The 12,715-nt window shown below is 42.5% G+C and overlaps 1 protein-coding gene across 1 annotated transcript in view; it reads right to left on the bottom strand.

Moving 5' to 3' along the window:
- LRRC31 (leucine rich repeat containing 31) overlaps positions 1 to 12,715 on the bottom strand; it is a 34,368-nt gene that overhangs the window by 13,871 nt on the left and 7,782 nt on the right. The window contains exons 4-5 of the mRNA XM_077488011.1: positions 10,326 to 10,493; positions 1,087 to 1,254 (exon numbers count right to left, since the gene is read on the bottom strand). Of these exons, the coding sequence (XP_077344137.1) occupies positions 1,087 to 1,254; positions 10,326 to 10,493 (336 nt within the window). The remainder of the gene's footprint in view (positions 1 to 1,086; positions 1,255 to 10,325; positions 10,494 to 12,715) is intronic.

Raw genomic sequence — 12,715 nt, 5'->3', positions numbered from 1 at the left:
CCCTAAAAAGGGAAACTCTAATGTGTTTTTAGATATAGTAAAAAAATATGTATAGGCCTTCTATTTATTGCAGGACAAAATTTTCCTATGGATTTTTTAGAGAAACTTCACAGCAGTAGCAGCTTGCCTTGTGTCAAGCTTTGTTTTGATGAACCTTACAAATGTTGAAGAATGAGTCACAGGTCTCCGTTTAAATACCCGACTTAAGAATACCTGACCTATGACCATCTCCTACTTACGAACCGGGCGCTGCGGGGACCCTCTGTCATTTTGCGTGAACATCGGCCGCTCTGCGCATCGCGGGCAGATGGAGCCTCGGAAAATGACCGAAAACATTGAAAATGTACGTAATTTGCCACACATGCGCAAAACGGCATTCGACGGGACATCGGAAATGTCCGTAATTGACTCACGAACATTTCCGAATTACAAAACAGGAGGACAGTCCCTAACTGGTTCGTAACCCGGGGACCCCCTGTACCTTGTTCTACAGAGCTCTGCAAACAGTTTTTTTTTACAGCACAATTATGTTCCCGTAATACTTATTTCGACTGCTCATTCAGATACTGCTGGCCAGGAATCCTAATCCAGCAATCACCTTCCCTGCACAGATTCAAACAGTGGAGGTAGAGTTGGAGATCGGGACACCAGGTAGTTTGATTTACTCAAGCTTGAGGGAACAGCAAATTGATACTGTTATACAAGCTGTACACTCACTACTTTACATTGTAGCAAAGTGTAATTTCTTCAATGTTGTCTTATGAAAAGATATAATAAAATATTTACATAAATGTGATGGGTGTACTCACTTTGAGAGATACCGTATAATAATAATATATATATATATATATATATATATATATATATATATATATATATCTCCTAAAGCTCTGTGGGCTGGCTTGGCTACAGAGACACAGTGACAAAATAATATTCAATATTTCACATTTTTCTGACCAAAATAAATCCATAAAAAAAAAAAAAATCCTGCCCATAATAATGAAGCAAAACCATTATAGGTTACCTTTCACTGCTCCAGCAACAGTGATGCACTGAACATGGCAACATACAAATTATTTTTCTTACCTAATGATTGAATATCTTCTGCTGTAAGGCTACATTCTGTTAAACTCAAACACTTTAATTCTCCATTATCTACTAAATTCTGTGATAGTGTGGACAGGGTTCCTCCTAAGTTACTGTTCCATGACAAATCAAGAATTTGCAGTTTGGGTATGTAATGGAGCGATTCGCCTAAATAAAACAATAAGAAAATGAAAAAAGAAAAAACTGATTAGATGAATTTGCTGATTAGCCTAAAATGTGCAATATTCTGTGTACACGTGAATCAGCCCAGTCTGGGTCAGACTGAAGATTGACCAATTTTTATATGATCATCTTTATATAAAAAAAGAAGAAGAAAAAAAAACTTTCACTACACTAAATCAGATAAATTATTATGCAATGTAAAATGATTTGTGCTTGACACTGGCTGTCTTCCTGGATATCTATATTCAGCCAATGTAAATGGCCTAGGAAAACACATTTTAGTATAATCCATTCCCATATTTATTTTCAGGGAGTTGGTTGGAGAGCAGTTTCTCCAGCAATGAATATTATGACTCTTGCACACCTTCAATGTAAATATATGTACACGGAGAGCAAGGCAATAAAGTTTCTATGCTCTGCAGGTTGAATTGTCATGTATGTACTTTTGGAGGACAGTTACCATACGGAATACACCACTGTATTTCCATTAAAAACATGTATAACATGTTACTGTTTATTTATAACATGAACTTGATGAAAGTAGAGGGTTTATTATTATACACAGTAGATGCACAGATTCTACAAAGCTGCTGGAAAATGTCTTGGATGGTGTCTATCAAATCAGCCTTTTTTATTAAAGCACAAATAGTTAAAAGAAGGCCTTTGTGAGACCAGAAGGTTGGGATTTTTTGACCAATGAATTTCTCTCCAGCACTTAGTGCGCTTCCTACTAAAACAGTCCATGCTAAACCTATCACTGGATGCAATATACAGTTAGGTCCATATATATTTGGACACAGGCACAATTTTAGTTTTTTTTCCCCAGGTATTTACCAAAACATTCTCAAGCTATAGTTATATAATGGATATGGACTGAACATGCACACTCTCAAATATGTACATCCAAATCAGGAGGAAGGGTTTAGGAATTACAGCTCTTAAGTATAGCCATTCTCCCTTTTTCAAGGGACCAAAAGTAATTGAACAATACAATCAAAAGATATTTCATGGCCAGGTGTGGGCTGCTCCTTCATTATTCCTACATCAATTAAGCAGGTAAAAAATATCTGGGAGTTAATTTGAATGCCCCGTACACACAATCTGAAAAAAAAATTTGCATGCTAGTCGTATATCGAACTTGAAGAATTTACTGAATTTACAACAGAATACAAAAAAATTAAAATAAATCGGAAGGGAGGTCATGTTTTGTAGGGTATTTGTATTGTATTTTCAGATGATAACTGTACTGATTAAAATGAAAAGCGTATGACCTGGTAGCACACGAGAAAAATTTTCATGCATATCCGATAACATAATAATCGAATGAACTGTGGTGATAGGCTCTCGAAAGCTCTGTACTAACTATCCGATTATCGTACGATCGTGTCAAAAGCAATATTTTTTGTCCAATTTTCAGATCGCGTGTACGAGCCATACAGCAAGTGTGGTACTTGCATTTGGAACCTACTGCGGTGAACATGCATTCAAAGGAGCTGTTCATGAAAGTCAAACAGCCCATTGTAAGGCTTTAAACACTAAACAAATCCATCAGAGAGATAGCAGCAACATTAGCAGTGGCCAAATCAACAGTTTGGTACATTCTGAGAAAAGAAGAATGCACTGGTGAGCTTAGCTACATAAAAAGGCCTGGACGTCCATGGAAGACAACAGTGGTGGATGATCACAGGATCCGCTCTATGGTAAAGAAAAGCCCATTCACAACATCCAGACAAGTGAAGGACACTCTCCAGGAGGTGGTCGTATCGTTGTCAAAGTCTACAATCAAGAGAATACTTCACGGGAGCAAATACAGGGGGTTCACCGCAAGGTGCAAACCATTCATAAGCCTGAAGAATAGAAAAGCCAAATTAGAGTTGGCGAAAAAACATCTAAAAAAGCCAGACCAGTTCTGGAAAAGCATTCTTTGCGCAGATGAAACTAAGATTACTCTGTACCAGAATGACAGGAAGAAAAAAAGTGTGCAGAAGGCTTGGAACAGCTCATGATCCAAAGCACACACCATCTGCAAAACATGGTGGAGGCAGTTTGATGTCATGGGCATGAATGGCTTCCAGTGGTACTGGGTCATTGGTGTTTATTGATGATGTGACAGAAGGCAGAAGCATCCGAATGAATTCTGCAGTGTTTAGAGATATACTGTCAGCCTAGATTCAGCAAAGTTGATTGGACGCGCTTCACCGTACAGATGGACAGTGACCCAAAAAACACTGCAAAAGGAACCCAGGAGCTTTTGAAGGAAAAGAAGTGGAATATTCTGCAATGGCCAAGTCAATCATCTGATCTCAACCCAATTGAGCATGCATTTCACTTGATGAAGGCAAAACTAAAAAGGCAGAAAGACCCATAAACAAAGAACAACTGAAGACAGCTGCAGTTAGAGCCTGGCAAAGCATCAGAGAGGAAACTAAAGCCTTGTACACACAATCAGATTTTCCGCAGGGAATTGTGTGATAACAGACTGTTGGCCTAAAATCCGACCATTAGTACGCTCCATCAGACAATTGTTGTCCAACTTTCCACCAACAAAATGTTTGATAGGCTAGTAAATTTTTGGCAGACAACAGTTTGTCGTCAGACTTTCATATCGTGTGTACACAAGTCCGTCACACAAAAGTACAAACACGCATGCTCAAAATCAATGCTCATCAAACATGACATTAGCAGAAGGTGTCCAAAAGGTGGCACTCAAGAGCTGAAATTAGTACATCACTACGTTTGTGTTTGTTGGCCTCGTTGGTGTCTGACGCTCTGTTGGCCAGATTGCATTTCCTAAAATTTGTACTTGGTATTTATGTTCAACCACTTGCATTAAAGCTGAAAGTCTGCACTTCAAATTAATTTGGATTGTTTCATTTTAATTTTATTCTGGTGGCATACAAAGCCAAAAAGTATGATAATTGTGCCCGTGTCCACATATATATGGAAATAACTATGTATTGTGATAGTTTGGGGGTTCTTAGTGCAATGGTAGTGCTTTCCAATGAGTTCAGTCCACTCCAGTTTTGCAGTTTATGGGCTTGCTGGACCACATTTACTAGTAAAACAGAAAAGTTTATAGAGAAAATCAGTTTTCCCACACAGGGGTTTCCCCCATCTACATAAATTACTTCAGCTTTGTAGCTTGCTCTAGAAGTGCCATGGCTCAGGACTGTTGCATTGGTCCTCCAGACCATCAAACAGAACCTCAGTGCTCCTGTGCAAACTCTCTGTACCTCAGCTCTCTTCCAGCTCCTTGCTGCTGTGTCACCATTTGCTCCTGCACTTTGAAGACATACAAGCTCTGGCTGCCCCATGCAGCCTCTCTGACTCCTAGGGAAAAATTTGAGTCCTCCTGATCCCTACACAGAGACCTCCTGTCCCTCAAATGGAGAGAATTGTCAGGTCCTAGATTATAAAGGCTGCAAACACCTGAACACTCAGCCTGCTGGTTTCTGGCAAAAGCCAGACACAGGATTGGAGACGACTTCCCTACCAAAGCACTTCAAAGTCTCAGAGCTACAAACCCCAATTCGGAAATGACAAAATCCTAAGGAGGACCAAAAACCACCTCTCTGCTCAGATCCAACATTCTGGAACCCCGCACTCCGCACTTGTGCAAACCCTCTCCTACATTTTCACAGTGGCAGGGCTACTCATGTCACAGTATGTATAACTGTATATAAATGGGTGAAGCTGGTGGAGTAAAAAAAAACAAAAACACAAAAAACAAAAATAATATGGTTGCATAAGTGTGCGCACGGTCTTATAACTGGGGATGTAGCCATTTTCAGAATTCAGCAATCACATTCAAACATATGTTAAATAGGAGTCAGTACACACCTGACATCATTTAAAGTGCCTCTGATTACCTCCAAATAAAGTTCAACTATTCTAGTAGGTCTTTCCTGACATTCTTAGTCATATCCTTCATCAAAAGCCATGGTCCACAGAGAGCTTCCAAAGTGTTAGAGGGATCTCATTATTAAAAGGCATCAGTCAGGAGAAGGGTACAAAAGAATTTCCAAGGCATTAGATATACCATGGAACACAGTGAAGACAGTCATCAAGTGGAGAAAATATGGCACAACACCAACATTACCAAGGACTGGACGTCCCTCCAAAATTTATGAAAAGACTAGAAGAAAACTAGTTAGGGAGGCTACCAAGAGGCCTACAGCAACATTAAAAGAAGCTGCAGGAATATTTGGCAAGTACTGCATCTTGCCACTCCAACCCATAGCCCAGACAGTATGTCTGAGCTATGGGTTGGAGTGGCAAGATGCAGGGGCGTAACTATAGGGGGTGCAGCAGTTGCGACCGCAACTGGGCCCTGTGATGCAGGGGGCCCATGCAGCCTCCTCTACATATGGCCGGCAGCAACATAGGCAGCTAGGGGTACCAGTGTACCATGCACACGGGTGGCTGAAGGTGGAGGGTGACTAATAGAGCTCCATGCTCGACTATCGCCCTGGCTGCTCTTTAGTTGTGCATTCCCTGCATGACCTGTGTCTGTGTCCTCGGTCGGCTCCTTGGAGTACCCCTCTCCTGCTCCGTGCATTGCCGCTCAGTCCGATGTCCCGCCCCCCCTGAGTCCGGCCAACACTGCACTGCATACTTCTCCCGGGTAAACAAACTTTAAGCATACAGATGCAGTGCAGCCCTATGAGAGCCCCCCGGAGGACACTGCAGGCTTGTCTGCCAGCCCCCCTCCTCCCCCATCATACACAGATGATGAAAGGTCTTTCTGAGAGATATGCTGATCGCCCGTCCAGCACACTGGATGGAGCCCAGGCCAACATCGATGAGTGTGCGGCCTACAGCTTGGTCATGGTGAGTGAGGACCCCATCCCCCACACACTATTACATACCCCCTCCATCTCCCCCTGGGAACAGGGACCCCTTCTCACGTGGGGACAGGGACCCCCACCTCCCCTGGGGACAGGGACCCCTTCTCACCTGGGGGCAGTAACTTCATCTGCCCTGGAGAAAAGAACCTCATCTCTTCTGGGGACGGGGACCCCATCCTGCCTAGGGGCAGTCCCCCAATGGGGCACCAAAAAATGTAAAAAAAATAATAATAAAAAAAACGACTGATACCAGTGGTGGAACTACAGGGCTCACAAAGGTCATACCTGTGACCACGCCCTGGAGTTCCACCGCCGGACTCGGAGGGAAGGGCCCTGGCTGGGGTTCAGGGGGCCCTTCATGGTTTCTTGCATCGGGGCCCTGAAGGTTCTAGTTACGCCACTGGCAAGATGGAAGTCTTTTCTTTTTTTCTTTTTTTTTTATGAAGAAAAACATCCAGGCCTGGCTAAATTTAGCAAAAACACACCCGAAGTACCCCAAAAGCATGTGGGAAAATGTGCGATAGTCTGATGAAACCAAGGTTGAACGTTTTGGCCATAATTCCAAAAGCCATGTTTGGTGCCAACACACCATCATACAGTGAAGCATGGTGGTGGCAGAATCATGATTTGGGGCTGTTTTTCTTCAGCTGAAATAGGGGTCTTAGTCATGGTAGAGGGAATTATGAACAGTTCCAAATACCAGTCAATATTGACACAAAACCTTCAGGCCTCTGCTATAAAGCTGAACATGAAGAGGAACTTCCTCTTTCAACATGACAATGACCCAAAGCATACAGTATATAGGTGTGACAAGTGATGAGTTTGCCAGGCTATGATTAGGCGTGAGTGAAGCGTGAAACATTATTCTTTTCTCCAGCTCCCTCTTCACTGCATCTGTATATCGCTTTATGCGTGAAGATAATAAATGCGGTTTCTAGGACGTACTATGGAAGTCTGCTGCTGTGTGAAAAGACTGACTGTTGACAGAACACTAAAAAGGTACATATGCCGTTTTAGGGAACCAATTAGGAAGCACAGGATGTACAGTCATAATATATATATCAGCCCCCTCCAGTCTATTCATCATTAAAGCATAATAAACTGTATTTACAATGCTTCAGTTTGTGAACGAACAGGAAGCTGCTCAGCACAGAATATTGCCCATTCATTTATTGTCCAGTGTAGCTGAGGCAACAGAGAAAAAAAAAAAACACACGGAAGAATCAATGTCCTCAGCCTCTTTGTCATCTCAAATGTGAGACATCGAGGGTCTGTTTCTCCCCCAAAGTGCTCGCTCACACACACACACACACACACACACACACCATTATAAAAAAAAAAACACAAACGAAGGGCTCATTAACGTGTGTTTGGCTCTCTGAAGATTGGTCAACATTTGGATTGCTCTTCAGAGAGCATTTAACAGGCAGTGAGGAAGCATATCGCCTCCTCATCACCTGCTTTAACTCTGCTTTAAATGGGGGGGGGGGGGGGGGGTTTATAATTTGTGCCATAGCTGTGAAGCATGTGTACACCCCTAGTCACTGCCTCTGTTGCCAAAGGGGGTAGCAGTTGGTGGGCAGTAAAAGCACAGCTTAACCATGGGGTTTTAACACATACCGCAACCTCACATGTAAATGAGCCCTAAGGACTTATTCATCCAGTTATTCTGGCTGTGTGAATGAATGGATTGTTCATGTGGCTGGAGCTGCTTGTTACTCTAAGTAATGAATGCACATTGTCTGTGTGTTGGAGTCGTTCACCTGCACCCACATACCTGTCAAATTAGGACCTGTGGCTGTGTCTGTACAGCTTCTGCATCCCCATGGGGTAACATAGGCTGCCTGCACACAGCTTCAGGTGGCTCCAGCCACATAAACAGCTGCTTCACACTATACAAGTCATGGTGCCCATGTGAATAAGCCCCAAAATCGCATTCATATACATAGCTTTACTAACTCAATATTAGTTTTATCTTTAAGATTTAGCAGGAATTTTGTTGTGTTTGTGTCCACTAGTAATGATTTTAGTGTATTATTAGTGAAAATATAATTTGATATTTTTGTAACAGAGAGGGCCCTGTCAGGTAGGCTATATGGGGCCCCATGATTTATAATAATAGGAGTGGTGCGCTTGCAGGACAGTCAAAAAAGTCCTGTAAGCCTCATCTTTGCAGTGCTGTAGCTAAAGCGTCCCTTCCCATTGAAAACAATGGGGCAGCGGCGCTAAACCGACAGCATAGCACCCCTGCAGCAGCGCTATGCGGGTGGTTTTAACCCTTTTTCGGCCGAATAGCGCCGCTAAAATTATGGTAAAACTATGCTAAAAATAGCGCTGCACCTGCCCCAGTGTCAAATTAGCCTTTCTTTTGTCACATAGGTCAATTAAGATTCATCCTGAACTGCTATAGTCACATATCCTGTGGAGGAGATAACACTTTGCTACCCTCTTGGAAAATAGATTTTCTTATTGAAATAAGGCCTAATATTCCAAAATGATATACAGGGCACACAATCAAAGGCATGGTTCTAATCAAGCAACAGTTGTTATCACTGCAAAATGTATATAAGCAGAAATCATATAGCATGGGAGTGGGTATGCAGTCTGTGCTGCAGAAAATTTTTCACCATACATCGTAATCTACTTCAGGGCTCAAAAGTCCTGAGCTACTAGCTCGGCGTTAAAGTGTTACTAAACCCACAACAGAAAAATCAGTTTGTATTTGCAGTAAAAGCAGGGGTCTTCAAACTACGGCCCTCCAGTTGTTCAGGAATTACAATTGCCTAGTCATGTCTGTGAATGTCAGAGTTTTACAATGCCTCATGGGATGTGTAGTTACGTAACAGCTGGAGGGCCGTAGTTTGAAGATTCCCTAAGTAAAGCATGCTTGTTATACTCACAATGGAACCTAAGGGGTTAATCCACCACACTGTGTAAAAAGGCTGCTTGATCCCGGCTTCTGTGATCCTCCATTCCTTCCACTGTCCCCCAATAATTTCCTAATATCAAAGAGTCTATGGAGTCAGGCTGCACATGCTCAGTTTTGTTGTTTTGGGGAGGGTGCGTTTGATCAGCACAGGGCCAAACAGCACTGTCCAGGCAGAGGGTCAGGGGTCCTTGCAGTCTCATAGAACAGCCAGAAAACTCCTCCTACAAGCTTTAACCAGTGCTTGGCTGGACACTGACAGAGGTCACAAGACTGCTCTAACTGCTAATGAGAAAAGGTATTTAGCGGTTTATATTTACTAAGATAATTGCATTTCCATGTTCTGGGTACTGTGGGAGACCAGATATAGTGAATGCAGGGTTGTGGATTTAGTAAAACTTTAATAGTTCCTCGCCACCAGTTGCCCCACCCAACTCCTACCCAGCCCTGCCCTTAATTCCGTCCCTAAACACGCCCTTGTAAATGTTCTTTTTTATGCAGAATTAAGTTACAAAAGTAAAATATTATTAACAACTTTATCAGTGTCCATCAAAATGCAGCCTATCAGTACCCATCAGTGCAGCCTCATTAGTGCCCATCAACGAACCCTCATCATTGCATCCTATCAGTGTCCACCAGTGCAGCCCATCAGTGCCCATCAGTAACAGCATATCAGTGCCACCTCATCGGTGCCCATCAGTGCAGCCCATTAGTGCTCATCAATGCAGCCTCATGGGAGCCGATTCTCCTCCCAGAGATTGGCCAGGAAACTGTGGGGAGAGGAAGAGAAAAGCCGCCAGATCACACAGAGGGGCTCTGAAACGCCAGACGCTGTCAAACAAAGTCCCGCCTCCTATGATAGACGTCACACTACTTCAATTTCCTGGCATTGAACCAGTGTGCTGTCTGTCAGAGGAGCTGGTTCAGGAGGCAGGACTTAGTTTGAGAGCAGCCGGCATTTCAGAGCCAAACTGACACAGAAGGAGATCCCCTCTATGTGATCTGGCCAGCTCACCTCTACCTCTCCTCTCCCTTCCCCAGAGTTTCCTGGCTGATCGCCGGGAGGAGAATCAGCTCCCAATTAACCCTGCCTGTCAATGGCAACACCCATAACCCCCCCCCCCCCGATGTGGCTCCACACTCACTCTCGGCTAATTGGAAATTTTAATGGCTGGTCTAGTTTATATTTTTATATATTGCTATAACCTTAATACAAATAACTTTGGGTAATTAGACCATCGATAAATACTAAATGACAAAAAGTCGCTTAAAGAAGTGCTTACCTAAAACAACAGCATCATCACTGGTGAGACCACAGTTGCTTAAATTGAGTATCCTTAGTCTGCTTATATGATTAAAGTGTGGAGTCATCAATTTTAAAGACCCACCAATCAAATCATTCCAAGAAAGATCCATTTCTTCAATGTCTAAGAGAAATGGCATTAGTGAACCTGGGGAAGAACAGCAAACATATTAATGACTTGTGGCTTAGATTACTTTGAGTAAACGGACAACAATGGTCTTTCCAAGTAATCCATACACTGAGTTAAATTAATACCAATGTATATAATTGTGTTCACATAGAACTGGAATGATATTTGAAGTAGAGATTATAAGGGTAATAGAAAATCTTGCCTTATTCCCAATATTTTTCATTAAAGTGGTGGTATACTCTTACATATACCCAGTGAACTGACAGGCCTCAAAAGAGATTAGATAGATAGATAGATAGATAGATAGATAGATGGATAGGATAGATAGAGAGATGAAACAAATCTTCCTACACAAGGTGTACCTGTTTATCAGCAACCATCTCTTCTCTACAGCCTTCTAAAGCACACACTTTGCACAACTTTTCTGAGTTTCCAGAGGTGGGGCTCTGATGTCACACATTACACAGTTTAGAGAGGAGAGCCAAGTGTAATCTGAGAGCTAAGTGGAAAGAAAGGACACATGCACAGCTTAAGCTGCCAGTCACAGGCTGTGTGCTATATGTCCCTCCCCCATCACCCTTGAACACTTGGCGTTGGCACAACCAGTCAGAAATATTGTGCTTTGTTTATTTTTCTTGTAAAATGTTTCCAACCACTTAAAGTGGAGGTCCACCCTAAAGTGGACCTTCCGCTCATTGGAACCCTCCCCCTCTCCGGTGCCACAATTGGCACCTTTCAGGGGGGAGGGGGGTGCAGGTACCTGTACAGTACAGGTATCTGCACCCACTTCCGGCGTAGATTCTGCAGAAGGTACGCCCCTTTCCGCAGAATCTACGCCCCTTTCCAAAGGTCCCCCGCTGCCTGCTGGGAAACACACGGATCCCAGAGGCAGCGGGGACCATCCTTATTGCGCAGCGCGACTCATGCATGTGCAGTAGGGAACCCGGGAAATGAAGCCGAAAGGCTCCACTTCCCGATTCCCATACCCAAGATGGCGGCGGCAGCACCCGAGAGACGATCGAGAGATCGGCTTCGGGTGCCGACATCGCGGGCGCGCTGGGCCGGTAAGTGTCATTATTTTAAAAGTCAGCAGCTGCAGTATTTGTAGCTGCTGGCTTTAAAAAAAAACAAAAAACGGCGGACTCCCGCTTTAATGTATGCAGTGATAATCTAGCACTATAGTTCAGATAACCTAGGACACTTGACATCTAATAAGAAACGCCAAGCAGTGTTGTTGGATCTTTACAGAAAGGACTGGAATACAATATTGGAGACAATACAATATTGGAGAGTGCCTAGCAGCTTATTGTTTAGAACAATTATTCACTGACCATTTTTATATACGATTTAAAACAATGCATAATCTCCTTCTACAGTACACCACCATTTTATTATAATTTACTAGGATACATCAGAAACATAGATTATATTTATATGCATTGCACACTGTACTATTATTGCTAATCCTTTGTGATATGACTGTTTAGTTTGTACAGTCAGATGTTCTCAGGCAAATTCTTGATATCATCATTCAAATTTAACATTATATAAAATAAACATGTCATAGGAGACATGTTTATATGTGTCCTTTATTTGTAAGGTGGTCCTAAAGTGATTTTAACCACTTCAGTCCCGGAAGAATTTACCCCTGACCAGAGCTTTTTTCTGATACGGCACTGCGGCGCTTTAACTGACAATTGTGCAGTCCTGCGATGTTACAACCAAACAAAATTGATATCCTTTTTTTCCCACAAATAGAGCTTTCTTTTGGAGGTATTTGATCACCTCTGCGGTTTTTATTTTTTGTACTATAAACAAACAAAAAAAAAAGTGAATTAAAAAAAAAAAAAAAAAAAAATATTTTTTACTTTTTGTTATAATTAATATCCCCCCCCCCCAAATTTGTATATATATATATATATATTTTTTTTTTTTTTTAGTGATGGTGGCGATCAGTGATTTTTATCCTGGACCGTGACATTGCGGTGGACAGATCAGACACTTCTGACACTATTTTGGGACCATTGATATTTTTACAGCAATCAGAGCTAAAAATAGCCACGATTACTGTATAAATATCACTGGCAGGGAAGGGGTTAAACACTGTGGGGGCAAACAATGGGTTAAGTGTGTTCTATCTGTAGGGGGGATGGGCTCACTAGGACATGACAGAGATCACTTCCCCCTGATGACAGGGAGCAGTAGATCTCTGTCATTTCTATAGGCAGAATAGGGAAATG

The sequence above is a fragment of the Lithobates pipiens genome, unplaced genomic scaffold (genome assembly GCF_037356315.1).
Source record: "Lithobates pipiens isolate NorthernLeopardFrog02 unplaced genomic scaffold, aLitPip1_a1.2 Scaffold_18, whole genome shotgun sequence".
Taxonomy (NCBI): Eukaryota; Metazoa; Chordata; class Amphibia; order Anura; family Ranidae; genus Lithobates; species Lithobates pipiens.
The sequence above is the reverse complement of the archived record's forward strand: the minus strand, read 5'-3'. Positions and strand labels throughout refer to the sequence as shown.